Raw genomic sequence first — 23154 nt, forward strand, 5'->3', positions numbered from 1 at the left:
CTCCGTAACCTGCCGCTTGTTCACCTCCGCACTCCGGCTGCTCCCGCCTCCCCCTCTCCGCTCCCCTCGCCTGCCGACGGCACCGAGGCGCCCCCGGAGCCGCCTCCCGGCCCGGCCCCCCCCGCGATGCGCGGCGCTGCCGACGCCCCGATGTGCGGAGCCTGCAGGCTTCACCCGCGGCCGAGCTCCGCTCGTCGTGCCCTCCCGCAGCCCCCGCTCGGACCTCGCCCAGCGCCCCGGGCACTCACCGGCTCCTCACAGGAGCTCTCCCCGGCCCTTCCCGGAGCCTCCGCGCCCGCCACTGAGAGCTTCCATGTGCCCAGCGGCCGCTCCTCTCTCCCGCTCCACTCCGGGTACGGCGCCCTCTGGAGTGCCCGCTCTAGTGGGAGCCTCGCGGGCAGCCGGGGCTGTCACTCAGCCCGCCGAGGCCCCCGGCGCGGGCACGGCGCTGCGGCTGCCGCCGGCTCGCTCCCCCTTTGTTCGGCGGCGGCGCTGACAGCTGCTGCCGGCGGCGCTCCGCGGGCCCGGGCGGCCGCTCCGCCTCGGCGCCTCCCCACCCACCAGCCGCGCCTCCTGTTCCCGGCCCGCAAGCCCCGGCTCACTCCCTCCTTCTCCGCCCGCGGTCAACAACCGGCGGTAGCAGCACAAGTTCAGGCCGCCGACCCGGAAACTCATCGGCAGCCGAGGCCCGCGGGGCTCCGACGGGAAGCGGATCCACCGCGCCGGGGGAGGGAGCGGGGCGGGGACGGGGCGGAGCAGGCCGGGACGCGGGGCCTGGGCGGCAGGCGCGGCGGGAGGATGCGGCGGGCAGGCGGCGGCAGGCGCCACCGAGGAAGGCAAGGCACGGGGGGAGGGAGCGGGGCCAGGGCGACCTCCCTCAGCCCGGCTCCGGGCGCGGTCCTGAGGGCGGGGGAGCCGCTCCCGCCCCGCGGGGATCAGCGGGAGCACCCCTCGGCGATCGGTACCCGGCGGCTCCTGGGCGCGGCCGGGGAAGTTCGGGGCGTTTCCCGGCCGGGCGGGCGGTGAGGGGCGGGAGGTGCTGGGGTGCGGGGCCGCCCGTCGCTCTCCGGCCGTGCCGAGGCGAGGCAGCGCCGCGGGGCTCGCGATGCCCCCGGCCTCCCGCCTCCCAGGCGGGGGTGGTGCGGCCGGGAGTCCCGGCAGGAGCCGCCCTCCGCCTCGTCCCGGCGTGTCCTGCGGGAGGCGGGAAGGGTTGGCGGCGCTGGGAGAAGCCTGGGCGAGGCGTGTGCCTTAGACCGGCAGCCTTTGGAATGGGGCCGCGTTGTTAGCACCTGGGTTTGGTCAGAATCAGTTCGTGGTGATATCTTCTGAAGCTGGTTGTGTTTATTGTCACATCCTTCAGCTTTAGCCGTCTTCATTCTCACTTTTTGTTTTCTGGAGTTACTTTGCAAGTCTCAGCGCTGTCAGTTTCCCAGATATGCTCGTTCTGCACTGGATTTAGTGCAGAGCAGTGATAGGGGGAGTTCACCCGCTGCTTATTCACCTGGCCCACCACCTGTCATCCAGGTGACCCGGCCGTACCAGTGCAGGCTCCCTCCACACAAGCCTACCACCCAAACCTTGCGTATCCAAGCACGTGTAAAACCCAAGGACTAGGTGTTTCCTAGCTGTGCATAAGGGATGGTTGTTTCTTTTTACTTTTCAAATTCTTAAGACCCTTAAGTATGAGTTCTTGTGAGTCAGCATGTTGCTTATTTAATGTTTTTAGATGTTACTGTAATGCAAATCATTAGCTGTTTCTCTTCGGATATTATACTGTTCATGTACCATGATTAAATCCTCTAACTAATGTATTTATCTTAACTGATGGTGAAAACATCCATGTTGTTATTTATGTTGAGGTTTTTTCAATATCTTTTCAGGTAGTCTTGCTCCCAGGAAACATACTGGACTAAGGCCATAGGAATCTGAAGACCTCTGTTTCTCCTAGAAGAGGTGGAGAAGCTAGAAACACTAACATTTAAAATATGTAGAGGAGTTAATTTGCAAAAAGCATGCGCGTACTGATGCTATGGAATGAAAGCGTGTTCATTTGCAGATGAAGAAAATGATCAGCTGGAAGGTGGAAATGGTCAGACATAACCTTCTTTCTGGAAGCTGATATGTGATTTAGCTTTAGGACGTTTTCCATATAATTTCCATACAATTTTGTGATTTTAGGAATTGTCACCTTGGTTTAACAGAAGGGTAAGCAAAGCTTTTTCTTAAATCTAGATGCTTCTATTCACTTTTTTCAGAAACTAAAAATATATTCTTTTCAGAAGCTCTATTTGAATGAATTGTGCACCACTTTGAAGCTCCACTGAAATAAAACTAAGTAAATTAATCCATATTATAGTTTATTTTTATCAGCTTTGTTACTTGACTGTAGGCAAGACTGTGTTCTACTTTGTGGGGGGGAGATGAAAACCAGGTATTTTCTTGAAATCCATGTGGAACTCAGAGAAGTGGAGTACTTGTTACACCACAATTTATAAATTACAGTGCTTGTCACTTAAAAATGGCTTTCTTCTTAAAATTCATATCTTTTCCAGAGCTCAAAATTTCTTTGGCCTTTTGTCTGGTTTGCAAAATAAGGAAGATAGTTACAAAGTGGGGAAAAGAAATACATTGCTTTTATTTTAAAGATGGTTTAGAGAACAAGCTTATTTGTATCAAATCTACATGACATCCTATTTTCCCCTTTCATGAAAAGGAAGCAGAATTCTATCAGCCACTGGCATTTCTCCAGCTAAAGAACAATAAATGAATAACGCAAAGCATCAGTGGATATGAGCACTGCATCCTGAAGTTTAGTGTGCTGTTGGATGTTTTTTTCAGCTGAACCTTTTCTTCCTGTTTATTCATTATTTCCAGTGATAAAGTAAGAAGGAGAGATGGGAAACCCAGAAAACATTGGAGATGCATATGTTGCTGTGATTCGTCCAAAAAATACTGCTAGCCTCAATTCTCGGGAGTATCGAGCTAAATCCTATGAAGTAAAATTATTTATTTTCTTTATGTATTAATTGTTTGGCTTTTTAAATAGTATAGTAAATATCTAATAATAGAAGAGAATGTAGTCTTTTACTCAGTAGTCTGATGCAGAGGTCATTCTGACTTCACCATTCTGCTCCTCAACATTTTGTACTTGAATTTTGTTGCTACTTTTACTGTGGCATAATAAATAATAATAATAATAATAATAATATATTTTAAAGTTCTGTGCTTCCTTCAGCTGTGCTTAAACTTCTTTGGTTTCATTATTGTTTGAAAGATTTTGCTACTTGAAGTTCCCATTGAAGGCCAAAAGAAAAAAAGAAAGAAAGTTTTGCTGGAAACTAAACTTCAAGGAGGCACTGAGATAACCCAGAGCATCTTGGATTATGTATTAGAAGCCACCAAACCAATTTCACCAGCCAATCAGGGTATTAAAGGTAAAGCCATTTTAATCTACTATACTATTGATAACACCATAAAAATGTTTTTTAAATTGTCATGGCAAGGTTGTACAAAAGCATGAAATTAGTATAAAGAAGGAAGATACGTTTTGAGGTTCATCAAAAAAAACTAAGCCAACAGTACAGCTAAAACCTTTTGTTTAGCTTTGTTTCTCTTTACCTTCCCATTCTATAAAATGCTTACTAAAAGATTTTTAATAAATTAATCTTTCTCTATGTTGCTTCTTCACCTCAAGTTTAGATTTATAGCTAAACTTCCAGTAAACCAGATCAAAGTGGCTTTTTTATCCATAACTTCAGCTAAAACTTTACTTGGACTAGGGAACTGATAGATTATAAAGTCAGTTGTTCAGAAGACAGTATCTATATGAAAATATTTCTAGCATAACTGTATCGCTCACAGATGGAATTTGATGAGTACATTTTTTTTTTCCTTGTTGTTACATAGCTGACCTAGCAAAGAACCTCACACTTGTGCTGACAAATTTGTTTCTAACCAGCTTATTGCATTTCCAGGTTGGTATCAAGTATAATGACTAAAAGACTTCTGGTCTTTGCTGTGGACTTCATCTTTGTTGTTTACATGGTAAAAAGTTGCAGGTGGCAATAACTGCAGCTAAGTGGATGTAACAGAGCTCGTTCTGCAGCAAACACAGAATAACAGAATTAATACACATAGAGAAATGTCCTCTAAAAGCAAAATCTCCATTCCTTGTCTAGTTTGGAGAGTTTTAATTTGACTCACTTAGATGGCCCAAGCATTAATTATGCCCTGCTAAAATATGCAGCTGAGGTTGGAAAAGTTGAAAAGGGCTACAGTCATATAATTTTTTCATGTTAATGGGTATATACATATTTATGTTCTTTAGTTTTTCATATGTATTTAGATTTTCTTTGCTTTCTTTAGATTATAGCTCATAGTCATAATTTTTTCTTCCTAGAAAGTAGGATGATTGAGTCTGGTAAGCTTTCAGATAGCAAACTCTAGATTTTTCAGTTTGTTTTGATGATTGTTTTGTGTATTGTCTGTCTTCTGTTTTTAAATAATGTGCTAGGAAAGCGTGTGGTGTTAATGAAGAAGTTTCCTCTAGATGGAGAGAAAGCAGGCCAGGAGGCATCTCTCTACATTGTTCCAACTGTTGTGAAAGGTAACACTGAGCATGATTTGTGAAGCTGCACCCATTTTAGCAGAAATTCACTTGAGAGTTTATTTTTTGATATTATATATTCAAGTTGTATATATCTATATCATTGATATATGATTGTATGTATAATTATATATATAATATATGGCATATTGATATAATATATTTTAATATGATATATGGCTTTTTCTGTATTTAAACATTAAAAGCTGCAGGCAGGTGCAAAACTCCCTGAATGTTTTGAACTTTGAAGAAATTACTTAAAATCAAGGAAGAAACCTTTGGTTTAATGTACTGCCTTTGTTTTTGTAACAATTGTTACTGTTACAAAAAGTGCAGTATTTGTGCACTTGGTTATGTTTCAAAACACAGGCCTTAACTTGTGTAGAATTTGCTGAATGCAACTCTAAGACATCCTACTCAGTTCAGTGTCCTCTAGTCAGAGAAGAATGCTTAGTAAGTCTAAACAGTAAATAAATTCTATAGAAAGCCAAGTAAATTACTTGTCAGGAAAGTACTTTTAGAAACATTGAAGTAAAATGTCTGTGTGCTTTTGGGCAAACTTCTTCATTTTTGCCATACTTATAAGACTTGATAAAACCTATCAAATAGGTACCATTATGGTGTTACCAGTACCAGTACTCTCCTAGTCCTGAGTCATCTTCCTTTTTTTTTTTCTGGTAACAGGATGCATTTAACATTTATTCCTCAAACAAACCTAATCACAGTGATGGAATAGTGACAGAATATGTAGGGGTTTTAAGGGTAAGCTGTTGGGTTCTGAATTGCTGTATGTAATTGCTATCAATTATTATTTGGAGAAAATGAAGTCACTCTAGTCTAAAGTTAGGATATAGTCTTACTTTGGGATGTGTGACTACAAAAGATGCAGAAGGGAAAATAAGATTGTTCTCACTGATCAGAGTCTGTTTCTTTTTTAGATAATACAAAATATACATACAGTCCTGGATGCCCTGTGTTCTACTGTTTACAAGACATCATGAGAGTCTGCAGTGAATCCAGCACACACTTTGCTACACTAACTGCAAAAATGTTAATTGCCTTGGATAAGTAAGAGACACAATCAGTAAAAATACATTAAAATGAAAAGTTTGATATTTTATATCAAAATATAAATATATATGAAAAAGATAATTTGTCAATGTAACACATAGTTTTTATAGCATATATAGGTGAAGAAGGAAATCATCGTATTTTCTTCATGTTTATCAGAAATGGAAACTTTGACAAGATATTTCTAAAAGTCTTTTTGCAAACTCAAAATGGTGTGTTTATCTAAATCAAGCAGCTTTTTGGAAGTTCATGCTCACAGTGAATGTTTTCTAAAATCATAATGTTTAATCTTCTGTAAATGCTATAATTGTCATATGAGTAAGAGCACTTGCCAGATTGTAGTAAAAATATCCTGTAATTGTATACCATTAAGATTTGCATTTAAATTAAATCTCCCTGTAGAAAGGGAGTGCATCTAACCCAGACACACTCATTTATTTGCAGTAGGGAATTGACTTTCAGAAAGGTGATTAGTTGCTTAGCTAGATTTGTAGTAGTTTGAAATTTGAGTACATGAACAGGTTTGGGTTTTTTTGTTTTTTTGTTTGTTTTTTAATGTACCCTTAACCAAGAAATACCAGACACACTTGCATATGAACTTACTTGCAGTAGTAAAGTTAGCTAAAAGCTCTGGCTAATGTAAAAAAATCATGCTACAGGCTATTACCTAAAAGGTTCTGTGTAGGGTTTTCACAATTTACTAGTAGAGTTGTAGCATTTCCATGTATACCATCGTACCAGTTAAATTTATTTGCTGCTTGCTGAATGCCTTCAGGCTCTAAGTTCTGCTTAGAAGCCTCACAAGAAGCCTTGGAAATACAATAGAAAATAGTTTAAATTTTTTATTCTCTATGTACATAACCTGAAACAATACTTCTCAAAGATTCAAACTGCCATAACTAATTTATCTACCAAATATTTAGAAAAAATGTCTGAAAATACCTTAGAGGGTGTTTGTAGCACAATGACTACAATTTTAATGTTCTTTCTGCCAGGACCATGAGTAAGTGAAGGGAATGCTGCTTTTGCAGGACATTATAGCTTGGATCTAGGACTTAAACATAGGCCTGAGCATATGCACTGAACTGCAGGTTACCTTCTGCCATCCTTACATATGATTCTGGGACAGACAAGATCTAAGTGGTCAGTCAGTGGATGTCCAAAGCATGTACTTCTATTTCTTCTATATTTCCAGGCTCAATCACTAAACAGAATTTATTGTACTCCAGCAAGGCACATTTTTATCTCAAGCTTGTGAGAAGGCATGTGCAGAAGCCTAAATACAAACCTGGCTTTAGACCTTTAATGCACTACTTAGTATAACAATTTAACAATTTTAACAATTTAAGAGTTCTGTAGAAAGTATATTTATCCAAAACTTGAGATGAATAACTTGTCCTGAGCCCTGTGTTGTACTGCATATGTGGCAGGAAAAATGCAGCAGGTCTACAGTAGCACAGAATAAGAGAGCTCTAAAGGTCTTCAATGCTGTCAGTAGGAGTGCACTCACAGCACAGCTTTAGAGAAAGGCAGGTGGTAGCCTGTGTGAAAGAGACTTGGCAATTTGGAAACTGACCCTTTTGGTTTATTGCCTTTTCCTGTCTTTTCCTAATTTCCTGCTGTTTCTTCTTTCCCTAATTAAACACATGAGTTGAAAAGCTTAAGTCAGTACAGATATTGAAACTCACCCTTTAAAAAACTCAACAAAATTTGTTCAGAGTAGTAATATTACTAAACTGAAAGTAAATGAAATGGTGAAATGTTGATGTGGTTAAGTTTTGCAGTTCTAACCAGTGTTAGTGCATAATTTCCTTCTCTTTGAGAGTTTGCATCCACACAAAATTGAGCAAATACAACCGTTTAACTGAGTGTAGTTAACAAATTTCACATTCAGGGAGTAATTTAGCCTTAGAAAATCGGCTGTGCACATTATAATTATTTTTTTTTAAATTCAAATGTGTGATTATCATATATGCAGTCCTTAATCAAACAGAATAATGGACAGCATGACCAAAATTATCCTTTTCTACCTGAAAATTAATTACTTGCCCATTCTCTCCTGCAGGTGGTTGGATGAACGGCACACCCAGTCTCACTCCATCCCAGCTTTATTCCGACCATCTCCTCTTGAGAGAATTAAAACAAATGTAATAAATCCTGCCTATGCTATAGAACCTGGTCAAACAGAGAGCTCATTGCACATGGGTTATACTGCCCTGGAAATAAAGAGTAAAATGCTGGCATTGGAGAAAGCAGATATGTGTATCTATAATCCTTTGTTTGGATCTGACCTTCAGTATACCAATAGGGTAAGAACTATATTATCATTTTGTATTTGTGAAACATACATTTTCATTTTAGAGTTCATTCATTTATTTGACATGAGTGTATGCTCACATCAGAGTTGTTTATTTAGCAGTAAGTGTGCACTAGTTTTTCAAATCCTTATATTTGATCATAATTCTCTTTCATTATAAAATGTTACTGTCATAACTTCATAACATAAATTCAAGAGAATACCTGACCGGAATGGGGGATTGTGTAGCCAAATCTCAGTAAGTTTTTTTTCAGTTGTGTTTAAATTATGTCTTCACAGGTTGACAAGGTGGTAATAAATCCATACTTCGGCCTTGGAGCCCCAGACTATTCAAAGATTCAGATTCCTAAAAGAGAAAAGTGGCAACGTAGCATGAGCAGTGTCACAGAGGACAAGTATTATGTTACATTTCTTTTTGATTAATGGATAATTTTGGGTTTTTTATTACAGTAGCACTTGGTAGACTTAGAATGAGATTCCTATTACTTTAAGTTCACTGTATAAATACATATTTTAAATGAAATTCTATTTGAAATCTCTAAGTATTGAAACACAACAGTTGAGGGATGAATGAAGACAGGTGTAAATTATAAACTTTAGAGAAGCATTTCTTACTTCAAAAAATACAACTGTGGCTTGATTTCTGCATGACAAAAAACCTGTTTGCATGAATACTGGCACATTTTAGTTGCATGAACTTCTCTTTTATTCTTCAGGTGGATCTGTGGTTAGTGCTATGCTAGTGATTTTGAAAAAGTTGATGTTCTCAACAATTGTAGTATTTCTGAACTGTCTTTTTCCTGTTTCCCCTCTTAATTCATAGGGAACACCAGTGGGTAGATGATTTCCCTCTTCACCGCAGTGCTTGTGAAGGTGACTCTGATTTACTAAGCCACCTTCTGGATAAAAAGTTTTCTGTTAATCAGCTGGACAGTGACCACTGGGCACCAATCCATTATGCATGCTGGTGAGTCAAGGATAGTTTTACCATTCAAGTGCATTCTAGCTGTCATGATTCTTTAGTGCTATCATTTATGTAATTTATCAGCCTCCATATGAAGAAATAAAAAGAACCTCTAGACTTTTTATGCTTTGATTTTAATATATGTTAGTGTTAACCTTCTGAAGAAAAGCATTGCTTCAGGTTTTGAGATCATTTTCATTTGAATGATTTTTCGGGAGACCAGTTGTGGAGATCATGTCATCACTTACTTGCCTCTAGTGTCTCTCCTGACTATTCTAATTCCTGCTGGAGGTACTGGGTCTATTTTAGCATGGTAACTTTCACAGTCTGTGTTGGCTTAAGCTTATGAGCAGTTTTACAGCACAGCAGTAGCTGAGCTGAACATGTTTTGGTGCTGGTCATGCTTTGAGTGGGAAGCTGGACTAGGTGATTTACAGAGGTCAGCGTGTCTGACTGTAACTCTGTGATTTAATCTGTAAGTGCTTGAAAGCTTTCCTCAGTCATAAAAATGTTTTTGTTTTATCTTTATGGAAGGTAGTCATTCGTTTATAATGTGGTCAGTATGTCTGATGATAGGAATAATGTGAAAATCAAACTTGGTTATAAAAAGCCCACAATTTTAGTTGCTTTTTAGAGTTTGTCAGGAAGTTTGTAAATACTTTGTACATCAAGTACACATTAGAGTTACTTATAACGTTACGTTATAAGCATGGGGGTTAAGAATCCTCAGGATCCATCTGCATGACCATCAGAAGCTGAACTCTTATTCTCACACTGATTATTTTTTTCCAGACAAACCTGAACTCTGTTCTGCCATGACTGAATTGCTGAAATTACCCAAACGTAGCTGGCTTAAAGCAAGGTTCAGTTTGTCTGTAATGAATCCAATCAATGGTTACTAGACCAGTGATTACCAAAGAAGTGTAGAACTGATATTAATTTCTACAAACTTAATTATGTTCCATTTTATCTGGCATAATTTGAAAGCTAAAAACTCTTCAGTGTGGAAAAAAACACTTTTTCATCATTAGGACAATTTGAAAAAAATTATTATATGTTTGCTCTATCTGTTCTGATTTAAACATGTCTACAGGTATGGAAAAGTTGAAGCCACTCGAATGCTGTTGGAGAAAGGGAAATGCAATCCAAATCTTTTGAATGGTCAACTTAGCTCTCCTCTTCATTTTGCTGCTGGAGGTGGGCATGCTGAAATAGTACAAATTCTGCTAAATCATCCAGAAATTGACAGAGTAAGTTCTGTTTGTGTATAGAAATAGCAGTTTTAGCAACAGTTTCTAGATTGTGTATGAGAAATATTTTAGTGTCCAGATCACAGTGTATAAACACAATGATCTTGTTAAGTGATTACTAAAAAATGGTTAAATATTTTTCATTACCTCTACTTTTCTCATTATGTGTCAATAAAATGTTTGAACTCTGGTATCAAGGTTTTAATTATCTCGAAACGTGTAAATGTAGAAATCAATGTAGAATCTGTGTTTCTGTTTGTAGCACATTACTGATCAACAAGGAAGATCTCCGCTGAATGTCTGTGAAGAGAACAAACAAAATGAGTGGGAAGAAGCTGCAAAACTACTGAAGGAAGCCGTGAATAAACCTGTATGAGTTTATTTCCTAAATAGCTTAAAGTTTATATTTAATTTACATTTTTAGAAGAGCTAGAATCACTTCTGGCTGTTACTGGAAATGTGCAGCACATTGAAATTGTTAGTGTAAATACCGGCAAACTGACATTCTGTCTCTTTAAATATTTGTTTGTTTCATGGCTCAAGAAATACAGGTAGAACATGTGAACATGATGCTCCAATTTATTTGTAGGAGCATCACATCAGCTACTGATTTTATGTCTATTTTTGATCATGCAACCATCAGCTTTCTTTATGCATTCTTATATGTTGATAAACAGGACCATTCAGCTGGCTAAATGTAGGCTTCTATGATATAGGCTTTTTGTCAGTTAGTTTAGGCTTCCTTGGGAGCCAGTGGGGATTTAGCCTTTAGGATGGGAAACAAAATTTACAATGCAATTCCTCTTATCCTGAAGTAGATTTAAAATTAGCCAAATTATATAAACCCACTTGTTTCTTTTCTTTGACTTGAGATGCAACCTATATCCCTGTAAGTAGGTGGTACTAAACCTGTCAGTTTTTCAAGATGTTTTAAATTATCTTCATTTCACTCTGCATGAATGATCTTCCGAAACAGTTGAGGAAGGAACTGACCTTTATTTTACTTTGACCTTTACTATTAGGCAGTAGATCATGTGAATGTGTGTGTGTCTAATGACTCTAAAAGCTAATGGACACATTTTAAGTAGACTTCAGAGTATAATCCAAGATGTTATGTTGTTACTTATTACTATTTAATTAATACAATATATAAACTCCCCTTATAAACTACTACTGTAGGAATGACAGTGACTACTGCAGCAAAAACAGACTGGTGCTTTCCATTCCAACCTTGTTTTCAGTAAGTTGTCATTTTCCAAGCCATCCATCTTTTTTTTTCCAGAAGTTCTAAGGAATTCAGTTCTTGATGACTTAGATTTGAGGAAGGGAAATAACAAGTTCCTGAAAAGATTTTATTCAAGCAGCTGAAACATCTAACCTGTTACAGAAATGAAAACAAGACATTTCATTGATTTATGACTTTTGTATATATGCTTTAAGCACCTGATTTATGTTTATGTATGTCTTTCAGGAGACATGATATGGGCTCACATGCAATTCAGTGAAAACTATGGGAGCTCTGAAGGGGAAAATTATTTCTTTTTTATTAGATTTATTTAGATTATATTATAGGAGCACTATAAGATTTACTGAGATTGTGTTCTTGTAGCAGGTTCTGAGAAAGGGTGGTGCTTCCCTCTAAAAATAAGTCTTTATAGTGTAGGGGGGTAAAATTCATAACATGCCAGTAATAGCAAAGTGAACGTTTTAGGATATGCATAGGCAGTTGAGCCTAGATCCCTGAGGGAACTTTTAAATACCTACTTGCCTTTGAATTCAACAGAAGTCTTCAAAATACCAGCAAGATCTTTCTTGGAGTTACTGTTTTAAAAAGCACAGTATAAGAACTTGCCCAGGACATGAAACAAGCAATTTGGGTAAATAGTAAATGTGTAGGAGTTGTGCAGTGTTCTTAATCCCAACATTATAGATATTGTTGATATATGGTAAAACTACTTTCCTCTCCAGAAACACCAACAGAAAGGATTTTAACAAATTGTCTGTTGAATGTGTTGCCATTTTTATGCAGTATGAAAAGGCTCGAATTTATCGTATGGATGGGTCGTATCGCTCTGTCGAGCTGAAACATGGAAACAACACAACTGTCCAGCAAATAATGGAGGGCATGCGCCTGTCTCAAGAAACTCAGCAGTACTTCACTATCTGGATCTGTTCTGAGAACCTCAGTAAGTAAAAAAGGCAATGGTTATACTTGAGGATTTATCATTGTTTATTTCTGCTAGCCTTTAGGAAAAACTCGTACTGTCTTAGGAGAGTAGGAAACATGCTCTCTGACAGGCTTTACAGCCTGATGTCTCCAAACTGCTTTCACAGCTTTGGAGAGCTTCTCTATGTTAGCTTTTACTTTGGGTACCCTCAATAGGTCTGACTGTATCACTCTGGCACCTATCATGTATTTCATCCAGGAAGATGAGGCTGTTCCAGGCTGCATTTCTGTTACAGGGCACCTTGGCTGTCATAGGCTTTACTCATAGCTTACCCTGTTTTTACCTGTATTTTTCTTCCCAGAGTATCTGAATTTGAATGCATGTAGTTGTTTTTGCCAATGTTTAGTCTTTTTAAAACCACTAGTTAAAGTAAGATGATTAATGTTTTTTCATTAGTTCCTTTAATCATATGAATTTTCCTGTGTTTTGCACCAAAATAATTTTTGATAAACAAGCTTTCAAATATATTTGATGGGATAGAATTCTGATGTAAAATGCCATGTTTATAGTTGCGGTATTTTTTGGTATTTCTGATTTAAATAAAAAAGATATTATAGTTTTTGAGATATATGTAACAAAAGATAAACAGAAGCCCAAGAGAGTCAATGAGTGTGATTGGGTATTTTCAGATAATGTGGTCAACAGTACTGCTGCAACATGATAGCTGTGGGACACCTTGTGGATTACAAAGCTCAGTTCAGGTCTGGTAGGATGCTGTGTTGACAGTGCCATTAACACAGAAGCCTTGCATTTAAAATTTTATTTGCTGTTGCAAATTCTCCACTATAGTGGTATTGTTACTTTTTTTTTTTTTAAAAGTAGTTCTCATTATTGCAGAAAATATTTTCTTTATTTTTTTTTTAGTCTTTTTCTTCCAGTATCATTCCATTGGCCTTTTTACTTTGCTGTATGCCACATGACCACTGTAACCCTCAGCTAAACATAGATGTTAATGTGAAGAAAAGGAAGTGTTTGACAGTTAAAGTGTTGCTGCTTTTACCTTTTCTAAATATCTATGTAACGTTTTCATAGAATCATTGAGGTGTTACCCTTGTGCTGGGGCGGGAGAGCTCACTGATACATTGTGTAAAAGCAAGTAATTCTCTAGATATTTAGCCTAGATTTGAAAATGAGCTCCTGATTTATGGTTTTAAACAACTAATGGATAAGCTCCATTATAAAGCATGTTACAGTTTGTGTACAAGTGCAAAACACTGTAGGTTTCTTGCTTGTAGGACAGATGATGCTTTTCTGTGTTTGAATGTAAGATGGATAAATTAAATGAACAGATTGATCTAAGTGAAAGATGTTGTGCTTTAAGTTTTCTATAGAATGTGAAATGCCACAATTTGAAAGCCATTGCAGTGAGGATAAGGCAGATACAGCCTCCTAGAACCTCACTCCTAGAAAAAGCCAAGGGATATTCCAAGGACAGGCAGGGTGATAAAGCCAAAGGTACAGACTCTACTACATAGTAGGCTGTAGTTAAAAGCTCTGTATTAATTTCTCAGCTTTCATATACACAGGAGAACATGAAACATTGATTGTCTTTAGCCTGTTAAGAATCAATACATCTTACAGATTAAAAAGAAGAATGTCTGTTCTGAAAAGTTTATGATTTTTATATATATACAAAAAGGGCAAATACATTTATAAGATAAATTATATCTGTATTTTTCTGTCAGAAATAAGATTACTGGACTTTGTATTTCTACCATAATAATAGAGACAATAGTCTCTCATGTTTTATTATTGTGTTTTTAAGGTCAGTCTTGGTACTCCATTAAATTTTTAAATAGCCCTTCACTGCTGAGAAACTGAAAATAATGAAGTTTCAACACCATTGCATTTAGCAAATTGATGCCAAGAGTTTCATCAATAAATCCATATTTTCTAAACCTTTTCTATATAGCAGATTCGAAAACATAGGTAAAATGTTTGTTAATGTGTCATCAATTTCAGATACTCTGGGTTTGGTGCAACATTTAATCATATGTGTGTATGTGCTGGGTTACTCTGTTTGTTTATTTAGAAACAAACCTGTTATTTTTCAGGTCTCCAGCTGAAGCCATATCACAAGCCTTTGCAACATATTCGAGACTGGCCTGAAATATTCACTGAACTGACAAACTTGGATCCTCAAAGGGAAACCTCACAGCTTTTCCTGAGAAGGGATGTGAGACTTCCACTGGAAATAGAAAAAAAGGTCAGCACTTGGAAGTGAATGAAGTTATGGTCAGACTCAGAACACTTTGACAGTCAACACTCAGTGTGTATAGTGACTAGTAATTTCTAAACTTACTTAAACCTGACATATCCTTTTCTGTAATGGTTTGAGTCTTCGCATTCTTCCCTCCCTCTCTCTTGCCTTCCTGCCATCTCTTTGTTCTCTTACTTTTTCTCACCCTCTCACTTGAGTTAATCCAGTGTCTCCATGTGTCAGTCTCTGTCTGTCATACAGCTAAAAACAACCTGCCTAATTTTCTTCCTTGTGCTCTTGTTTTTCAGTTATTTAATTGGTCTATTTCAATGGGATTATTCAATCATATTACCAAAAATGAATTAATGGGGGAAAAAATCCACAGATACCAGTATTTCTGTGAATTTTTTGATTGGGCATGGTGTGCTAGTTGTCTTTATTGGTGTGTTAGATGAGTGAAGTGTTGAAGTAAGTCAATGAAAAGCAATGCTTCTATTACAAAGCAGCACTAAAATGTACACTTCAGTCAGGATCACACCTTTGTCTTCTGTCTCTGAGTCACTGAGAAACGGTATTTATAGTTTCTAAGCTTATTTTCCTTTTAACAAAGAAATCATATTATTTAAATCTTTTTAACAGATTGAGGATCCATTGGCTATTCTTATACTTTTTGATGAGGCCAGATATAATTTACTGAAAGGTTTTTATACATCACCCGATGCAAAGCTGATTACACTGGCAAGTCTTCTTCTACAAATAGTCTATGGAAATTATGAGAGCAAGAAACATAAACAGGGCTTTCTAAAGTAAGTATGTGTTTAAAACTTCAAATTATGTGTCAGATTAAGTATTTTTAGATAGCATTTACTATGGAACCCTCAAACTTTAGGTATGATACATTTGTTGGTTTTCTTCATCACTGTGCTATAGTTCAGAGTTATCACATAACCCTTGTAGCATTAATAGAAGTTGGACATTGTGTGTGAAAATGTATTAATCTTAATTATTGCAGTCCTAGACAGAGGGGTGGAGGTTCTATAGTGTGTAAAATCTGTCCTGAGATACAGTAATATCAAAATAAACAACAATATTCATTTGAAGGGTTCTGACAGGACTGAGGCTTTGAGAGCAATGTTGAAGAAACATCTTACTATGGCAGTTAGACCAATATCTGGGATTGACTTTCCTCTTTAGACAGACCATGCAGTGATATTGTTTCTCTTCCGACATTTGTAGGAGAAATGCAGTACTAAATTCTTCAAACACATAGCACCAGTAGGGCTCAGCCAGATGGTATTTTTCTCTCCCCTTCCCTCTGCATGCCAGCACAACAGTAGCTGAGCTATTTTGGGATGGCTTGTTCTTCCCACATACATTTCTATAGGAGTATCTGAGTCCGTGAAGATTCCAGTTCTCTACTGTGTGCACCTTTACCCCTGCCATCTCCACCTCACTTCATTCATGGAACAGCAGCTGTGCTGCTCTGGAATGCTGCTATGCTTATCTTCTCTTATTCACAGCATCAGCTGAGCTGCCTTGGCCTGGTGGGTTTTTGCATGTGTTGTTCTGCAGTTGCACAGCCGGTCGATGGAATGTAAGGAGAATGGTGTTTAAGTGGGACTGCCCTCCTGTATGAGTGTGCAGTTCAGTGCAGCTGAGTTTTGTATGAAATTACTCCCTACTGACTCTCAGCAGCTGCAGGGATATATATATATATACTTCTCTTCACAGAAGTGTATCAGTATTGTGGTTCCAAGTTCATCCTGCCCAGTGGAAATGTTGGGCTCTACAGACAGAACTACCTGCAAAGATAGTTTGGGGTAGATAAAAAGCCATTTGGACATGCTTTCCATCCATATTCACCTGGCTCTTCTGCGTATAGAAGAGGAGTTTCATAATCTGTTTTTCTTTTTGTAGTTGTCATAGATATTCATTAAAAGACATGGTAATTCCAAAAATATATCCAGGCTGTTGTTTGTATGACAGTGTCCTTGACCTTAAAGATCTGATTGCACTGTCCTGTGCAGGGTTTTTGCTTGGCAGATCATATATACTGCCAAATACAGTTTAAATAGGTTACATCTAAATAGATTACATCACTAGGTCTTGATACTGTCTTAATTGTACATAAAAGCAAACTAGTAAAGACTTTCATTCTTTTACTGTTTTTTGTTTCCTGCATTTTGGGTTTTTTAAAAAAGGCAGTTGATCTAAGTAGCTTCACTTTCATGTCATGTAATATATAACTTTAATATGGAAATTAACTGGGCTGAGTCCTTGGTAGTCCTGACTACAGGAGTGGAAGGAAGAATATCTACAGTCTGTCATATTTTCTGAGTATGTGATATGCTGTTGTAAATGGCATTTTGTATATAATTTTGGATTCCAACCTGGAATTCACCAAACAGCTCCCTAACCTAACCAAGTATGAGTCCTGTGTTCTGCTGGCATTTCCTCTCCATGCCACGTCCATGATGTGTGACATAGAGTGTATATATATACACTCTATATAATGCTGGATCTTCATTAACTAAGAATTGCACTGTATCTTAGGAAACAATCCCATCTGATGAGACAAGATAGAGTAGGATCTGACTGTCTAGCTCAGTATGTGACTTGAAGGTACATTGTGGCAGATGTTCTTTTTTCTTGCTTTGTTTAGTGAAGAAAAACTTTGTTCCTCTTTGTTTCTCTCCTAGTGAAGAAAATCTTAAATCTATCGTACCAATAACTAAACTGAAAAGCAAAGCTCCTCATTGGACAAACAGGATACTTCATGAATACAAGGTAAAATAAATAAGCAGGTAGTAGAAAATTCTGTTCTTAAACATTTGTGACAGTTTGGTTGGCTATTAATGAACTGAAATACTCGTATAAAAAGCTAAAAATGTTCTGAATTTTTGGGATGGGTTGTTGGAGTATATTTCTTGTACAGTTACAGATCTCTTTGTTAAAAGTAAATATGTTTGTTATCTGTTCATTTTCCTTGTTCATACTCCTTGTGTATTGGGCACACTTCCAATTTAGGCATAGGTGTGAAAAAATCTACTCTGAATTAAATTTCTATGTCTTCTTGTAGCAACAGATCCCCAAAGTCCTTTTTGTCAGTGTAGCTTGTATCTTAGGGATCTGGTAGTGCTGCTGACGTGCATGTGCACGCACACAAACACACATAAACACCTTTGATTAGAGCACTTAATTGAGCAAAAATTTAGAATTTTTTGGACTTGGGCTGCTTATGTAAAAATGCATCTAACTGAGGACTGTGGTTCCCAAATGAGGTCACATTAAATTTTTGGTCTTCACAAGTAATTATGGATAAAGTGAGGTGTGTCAGAAAAAGAACTGTACCACCTGATGCACATCACTAAAGGTAGCTGCCAGGAAATGCTGCAGAGACACTTAGGGAATGTTTTCAAACCTTGCCCCTCTTTATGAATGAGATTACTTAGTCATAAAATTTCTTTTGGTGCCCACACCCTTTTTGTCAGAAATTAGCAGATCATTCCTATTCTTTCTAGTAGAGATGAAGGAGGGAGTGATGGTGGTCTGAGACTATAGTGTAGCAAAGTCGTCTCTACTCTGTCATCAAATTATATGTAAGAACGAGCACAGCTTTCTTGACTTCTGCTTTTGGGACATTATTTTGGGGTGTGGGGCATGGAGGGAAATGGAAAACAGTTGTAATCTTCTGTTCTGAAGATTTTACATTTTAGAAATAGCTGTGTAGAATTCAGGTAAGCTGTAAGGCAGGGTGTGGATCCAGAGAGACTGATCCTGTCTACCACACCCACAGTCAAGGCCCCCTAACTGTTGAAGATTTGTGTTCTCCCTCATGTCTGTGCCTTCTGATCTTGTCCACGGCCCAACCAATTTTTTATTTGTTAGAGTGGTTGTTATCATTCTGGTTTGAGGAGCACTCCAGCGATAGTTTGTTCTGACTGCTGCACTCTACTGAAGAGGAAGGAACAGAAGCCTGTCTCATTCTGAATGAAGGCTCCACTAAAGAAAAGAGATCTGCACCTCTCTTTTGCTTAGAAAAGAAAAAAACAGTCCATGTTTTTGGAAGGAGGTACTTGCTCATCTTGATTGGACCCCTTAAAGGAGGAAGAATACTTAGTTTAAGGATTGTGATGCATTTTGTATCAGATGGGTGCATAGCTGCTGATCCCAAGTTCCAGTTATTGCTGAGAGAGGCAAAGCTGTGGGGCCCTTCAGAGGCTGCGTCTGTGCCCAGATTTCCAAGGCTCATATCGATATTGGGGTTTTGCCTCAGTCTCTTCCAGCACTTGAGCCTTTCCATGGCTCTAAAGTTTAATTTAGCTTAGATTTAGGAAGATGGTTGATGGGAAGGCACTTTGGAAATACACATTTAGTAGGGATTGCACTGAACAGCGAATTTTCTTCAAACAATCACAACTGTTTGGAAGGACTTGTTGATTGCTATTGTTTCTTTATTTTTAGAATCTCAGCACCAGTGAAGGTGTCAGTAAGGAGATGCATCACCTTCAGCGCATGTTCTTGCAGAATTGCTGGGAAATCCCTACTTATGGAGCAGCTTTTTTCACAGGACAGATATTCACCAAAGCAAGTTCAAGTAGCCATAAAGTCATCAAAGTGTATGTAGGAGTAAATGTAAAAGGGCTGCACCTCCTCAACATGGAAACAAAGGTCAGCTTAAGTGAACTGCCAGTGATAACTATAAAACTTAATTATCTTCTCTTAAAATCTTTGTACTGGAAATAATTTTACATCCAACTGTTTAGTTAAACTTGACTGAAAATTTCCAAGATTTTAAGGTCTTTATAAGTCACTAACAAAGCCTTGTATTTTTTTACTGTACTACGTTATGAACTACAACTGCATTGTGGAATGTAGTGGTTTAAGTCTGAATCCTGTCTTTGTGAATGAAAGGAAGTTCAGTTTGCAAGTATGGAGGATGTTTTCTGAGTGACAGTTTCCTACATTTGATCATAGGCTTTACTCCTCAGCCTAAAGTACGGTTGCTTTATGTGGCAGTTGGGAGATGGAGATACGTGTTTTCAAATCCACAGTCTGGAAAACAAAATGAGCTTTATTGTGCATACCAAACAGGTAAGCACTATCATTTTGCATACTTTATGTTCTTTTTCCTAAATTAGATACACAAGCCTCATTTCTCTTGAGATTGACCACCCTTGCACAGTATAAAAGAAGCCTAAGCCAAACCCCCACAAAAGTTATTTTAAAAGTTTATTATTAATATTTCAGAATATTTCCTTGTTATCTTGGCATGTGAAACCTTCAGAATTCAAAATACATAAAATGCATCTACAATCATTAGGATAAACCTTTTGTTTAATTCTGTTAAAGTAAGTTCTGGAACTGTTTCTTGCATATGCCAAATCCCTCATTCTCTTAGATTAATTCCAAATATAATGAGATTCAGAGAGCTGGAGCCAGTAACTTTGTGACCGAAAGTAATGGAGTTTGAGATTGGATAAAGCTGAGAATTGCTTTTGTTATGTACTTGATTGTCATAGTTCTGAAATGCTGATAGAATTCAATTGCATCCCTTTACATAGGCAGGACTCGTTGTAAAACTCCTGATGAAATTAAATGGCCAGCTCATGCCAACTGAAAGAAACGAGTGATGGAAATGAACAGTAGTTACAAGACGGCATCTGATGGCTGAGCAAAAAACAACTTTTTCCTCCTCGTAACAGAACTTCCATGTACATTTATTTTACACAATAGAAAAGTCAATTTGTACAGTTTTTTAACTTTGTACAGAAGCTGCATGGTTTATTTTTTTAAAAAAACTATACAACATATCTATTATTTTTATAAATATTTTTGTGTTTCGTATATTAACTATTGTAGGGCTGAGCTTAACCAATAAAGCTGATGAAATCTGAATGGTTTACCTAGTTTGATGAGCATGAATCCAGTAAAGCTGTTGTTCCCAGAGAAATATGGGACTACCAGTGCCATTAAGGAAGTCTCAGTTAACCTATTTACCCTTCATGTCATTGTGTGGAACACCAAGGAGGTGGTATATGTTGCAGTATTTTGTAGACACCCTGTATTTTTAAGATACCATTGATAAATATGCCTAAAAGACCAGTTAGACCAGTTAGGCCTTTGAGCAACTACTTTTGATAAACTGTTGTTGTTTATTTGGGTCAAATGGGCAAACATTTTAGCTTGCTTTATTTTTACTCTTAACTTTCTCATACTTTGTATTCATATTTATTCTAAAATACTGCATGAGGATGCCAAAAGGGAAATACTTTAAATCATTCAGAAGCCATATTGAATGTTTAGCATGCTTGTTTTGTAAAATGGATTTTTACTTTTTGCTGTGCAATATAAAATATATGTATGGAGGAGAGGGAGACAGGGATTTACAGATGAACCTTACTCAGAGGACTTCAGAAAGTTTTATAAATCCTACCCTGGATTGCAACACATATGCAGTAACAAAAGCTCATACGGGAGGTACTAAGTTATTTCTCTTAAATTAATTTTCCTACTGATTAATTCAGTTTCTTCAGGCTAAAAGCAGTGCAGGATGCAAGAATGAAGATAACAAGGAAGTCAGAGATTGTAAGCATTCTGCCTGCTCTTTGTAGAGTCAGGGTTGGGGCTCAACAAGTTGGGTCCCAAGTGTAGGGTGGGATCCTATGCAGTCTGAAACATATTCTTGTACATTAAAATAGTATCTGTAACAAAAATCTTTGAAGTTTCTGGTTGTATTTCAGGGTTTTAAGTGCACTTGACTATTTCTTCCGTGTAAACTGCATGCTAAAACAGTGTGCAATATTTTGTAAAAGAAAAGCTTTTATAAAAAAATAAAAATTAGCACTTGCCTCTATGTTTTCAAATAAAAGCTAAAATGAATGTGAAGCACTGTGCTATTGTATAGTAACTTTACTCATACCTTACTAGTAACTGCAGTTTAAGAAATTAAAGTAGTAAGCCGTTAAAAACGTGAACGGGAGAATATTTTGTATTCTTCTTAGCAAGCTGTACTTTTCTACTTAAACTTCACAGGCCTAAATAAAAGTAAATTTTCATGAATTGCTATGCTTTATTTAAGGTAAATAATGCAAGTCAGGTCCTTCATCATGCATCCCTGCTATCACTTGGCGCTGGTATCAGAAATACATTTCTTTACATAGCACTTTCTTAGAAAATTAGAGGAAAATGTTAGGAAGGTGTGTCAGTTGCCTATATAACTATACTATCAATATGCCTTACTGCTGTATAGTCCTTTCTGCTAAATTCTTATTTATTGCTACCTAATAAATTGTTTGCAACAAGTCATATTTGGTGTTTCTATTTTTTTAGCCAGCCTGAAGGTGCCATTAAATGTTACACCAAGCAGGTGTTATTACCAAAGAGCAGTAGTTTGTAACAGGCTCGTCTTTGTAAGGTGTGTAAGAAGAGGATCAGAGAGGACCGGAGGGAGAGTCCTATGTACTCTAAATTAAGGCAATGCACCTAGGATACTGCTCAGGAATTTACCAGGTAAACAGGAAGCTGTTCCTTGTGGCAAGCCAGAAGTTTGCAGGTGTTGCACATCAGTGCAGCCACAGAGCAGCAAGAGCCCATCTCTACAGTCCCAGAGGTTTCTGGCACCTGGGTATGTAGGAGCTCATGCTGCCCTGCTTGGGGCAAGGTAAATGTGTGCTCTCCTTTCATCTGAAAGCGCAGAAATGAAAAATGGAACAGAGAGAAATCCAACACAGCTGAGACAGACCACTAGTAGCAACTCTCACATCAGTACCAAACAAAAAAACAATGAAAATGAGCTGCAAGATGGGAAAAGCTGACACTTGTGCCTTTGTAAACATGAGATGCCCAGCTTACCACCTGTAGTCCATCTAACAAGCACTTTCTTAAAAAGCAAGAATCTGTACAGCTGCAAAAGCAAAGATTTGAGTAGAACACTCAACCAGGCCCTGTAAGGCAAAAGAGTAACAGAATTTTAAACTGAAAAACAGGCGTGATTTTACCAAGTGGAATAACTGACCCCAGTGAGCAGCTTGTTCAAGAGCGAAACCTTGGTCCTGGCACAATGTCCTGCTGCTGCTGCTTGGTGCAGGGAACAACTGATCCAGAGAGGTGGGGGCTTCCCAACCATTGTCAGCTTACAGCTGGATGCAGTTTAAAGCTGGGCTGTTGACTGGAAAAAGAAATACAGGTTCAACAGAAACAACATACTTGGTTTGCAAAAGCTCTTCTTAATTGTTATTACTATAGGGTAAAGATATAAAAATAATGTACTAAATTACTATTCTATATAAATTTAAATATAATTAGTAATTACATAAAAATGAAATAAAACCATTCATGTATAGGTAATTAATCTGGAAATCCTCTCCCTTGGAAGAAATAGACTGACGCTATTCTTCCAAAAGTGTCCTTACTTCATAAATTGACAGAGCAGAACGTCAATAACATCCAGTGATAGCTTTCATGTCTCCCAGCAGATTGTCAAGGCTTGCATGAAGGAACCCTTTCTCAATCACTA

General features: G+C 38.2%; 2 protein-coding genes and 3 long non-coding RNA genes across 28 annotated transcripts in view; 1 reads left to right on the forward strand and 4 right to left on the reverse strand.

Moving 5' to 3' along the window:
* The window catches only part of ANKIB1 (ankyrin repeat and IBR domain containing 1), an 88524-nt gene extending 87859 nt beyond the window's left edge, over positions 1-665 (reverse strand). For 3 of the 16 annotated variants that reach the window (XM_086857642.1, XM_086857675.1, XM_086857547.1), the window contains exon 1: positions 249-510. The gene's annotated coding sequence lies outside the window, so the exon portion shown is untranslated. Of the gene's footprint in view, positions 105-248 lie in introns of those variants that run through there. The other 13 variants (XM_086857601.1, XM_086857565.1, XM_086857616.1 and 10 more) reach the window with 12 other exon arrangements.
* On the forward strand, positions 29-21944 carry KRIT1 (KRIT1 ankyrin repeat containing). Of its 9 annotated transcripts, none has more exons than XM_086857712.1 (18): positions 29-353; positions 1881-2205; positions 2875-2996; positions 3275-3434; positions 4514-4606; positions 5545-5674; positions 7743-7986; positions 8274-8389; positions 8818-8961; positions 10052-10208; positions 10471-10578; positions 12238-12394; positions 14491-14642; positions 15276-15442; positions 17336-17423; positions 19101-19307; positions 19614-19730; positions 20201-21944. In XM_086857712.1, the coding sequence occupies exons 3-18, from the start codon at positions 2895-2897 to the stop codon at positions 20267-20269; spliced, it is 2211 nt and encodes a 736-aa protein (XP_086713838.1). In that variant the 5' UTR covers positions 29-353; positions 1881-2205; positions 2875-2894; the 3' UTR covers positions 20270-21944. The 9 variants fall into 9 exon arrangements, with proteins under 9 accessions (XP_086713838.1, XP_086713821.1, XP_086713841.1 ...); XM_086857695.1 differs by lacking the exon at positions 29-353 and adding an exon at positions 719-836; XM_086857715.1 differs by lacking the exon at positions 29-353 and adding an exon at positions 719-836 and having other exon boundaries at positions 1881-1953.
* LOC147655900 (uncharacterized) lies at positions 3956-6797 on the reverse strand. Its single transcript, XR_015278117.1, has 3 exons — positions 6620-6797; positions 6345-6486; positions 3956-4099 (listed from the first exon to the last, which is right to left on the reverse strand). It is a non-coding gene; the product is annotated as an uncharacterized LOC147655900 (long non-coding RNA).
* Positions 8403-14624, reverse strand: LOC147655901 (uncharacterized). The gene is made up of 2 exons (XR_015278114.1): positions 14477-14624; positions 8403-11586 (listed from the first exon to the last, which is right to left on the reverse strand). It is a non-coding gene; the product is annotated as an uncharacterized LOC147655901 (long non-coding RNA).
* Positions 19856-23154, reverse strand: part of LOC147655902 (uncharacterized) — a 4387-nt gene continuing 1088 nt past the window's right edge. The window contains exon 2 of the long non-coding RNA XR_015278113.1: positions 19856-22806. This is a non-coding gene — a long non-coding RNA (uncharacterized LOC147655902). The remainder of the gene's footprint in view (positions 22807-23154) is intronic.

Source organism: Cyanistes caeruleus, chromosome 1 (genome assembly GCF_971803275.1).
Source record: "Cyanistes caeruleus chromosome 1, bCyaCae1.hap1.1, whole genome shotgun sequence".
In the NCBI taxonomy this organism is placed as follows: domain Eukaryota; kingdom Metazoa; phylum Chordata; class Aves; order Passeriformes; family Paridae; genus Cyanistes; species Cyanistes caeruleus.

What these genes read in the sequence shown, in the direction of transcription:
- KRIT1 (XM_086857712.1), top strand. Translation starts at nt 2,895, where the DNA reads ATGGGAAACCCAGAAAACATTGGAGATGCATATGTTGCTGTGATTCGT. An exon ending in ATGTTAATTGCCTTGGATAA is followed by an intron (nt 5,675 to 7,742) that starts GTAAGAGACACA and finishes TCTCTCCTGCAG; the next exon opens with GTGGTTGGATGAACGGCACA. An exon ending in TTATTGTGCATACCAAACAG is followed by an intron (nt 19,731 to 20,200) that starts GTAAGCACTATC and finishes CCCTTTACATAG; the next exon opens with GCAGGACTCGTTGTAAAACT.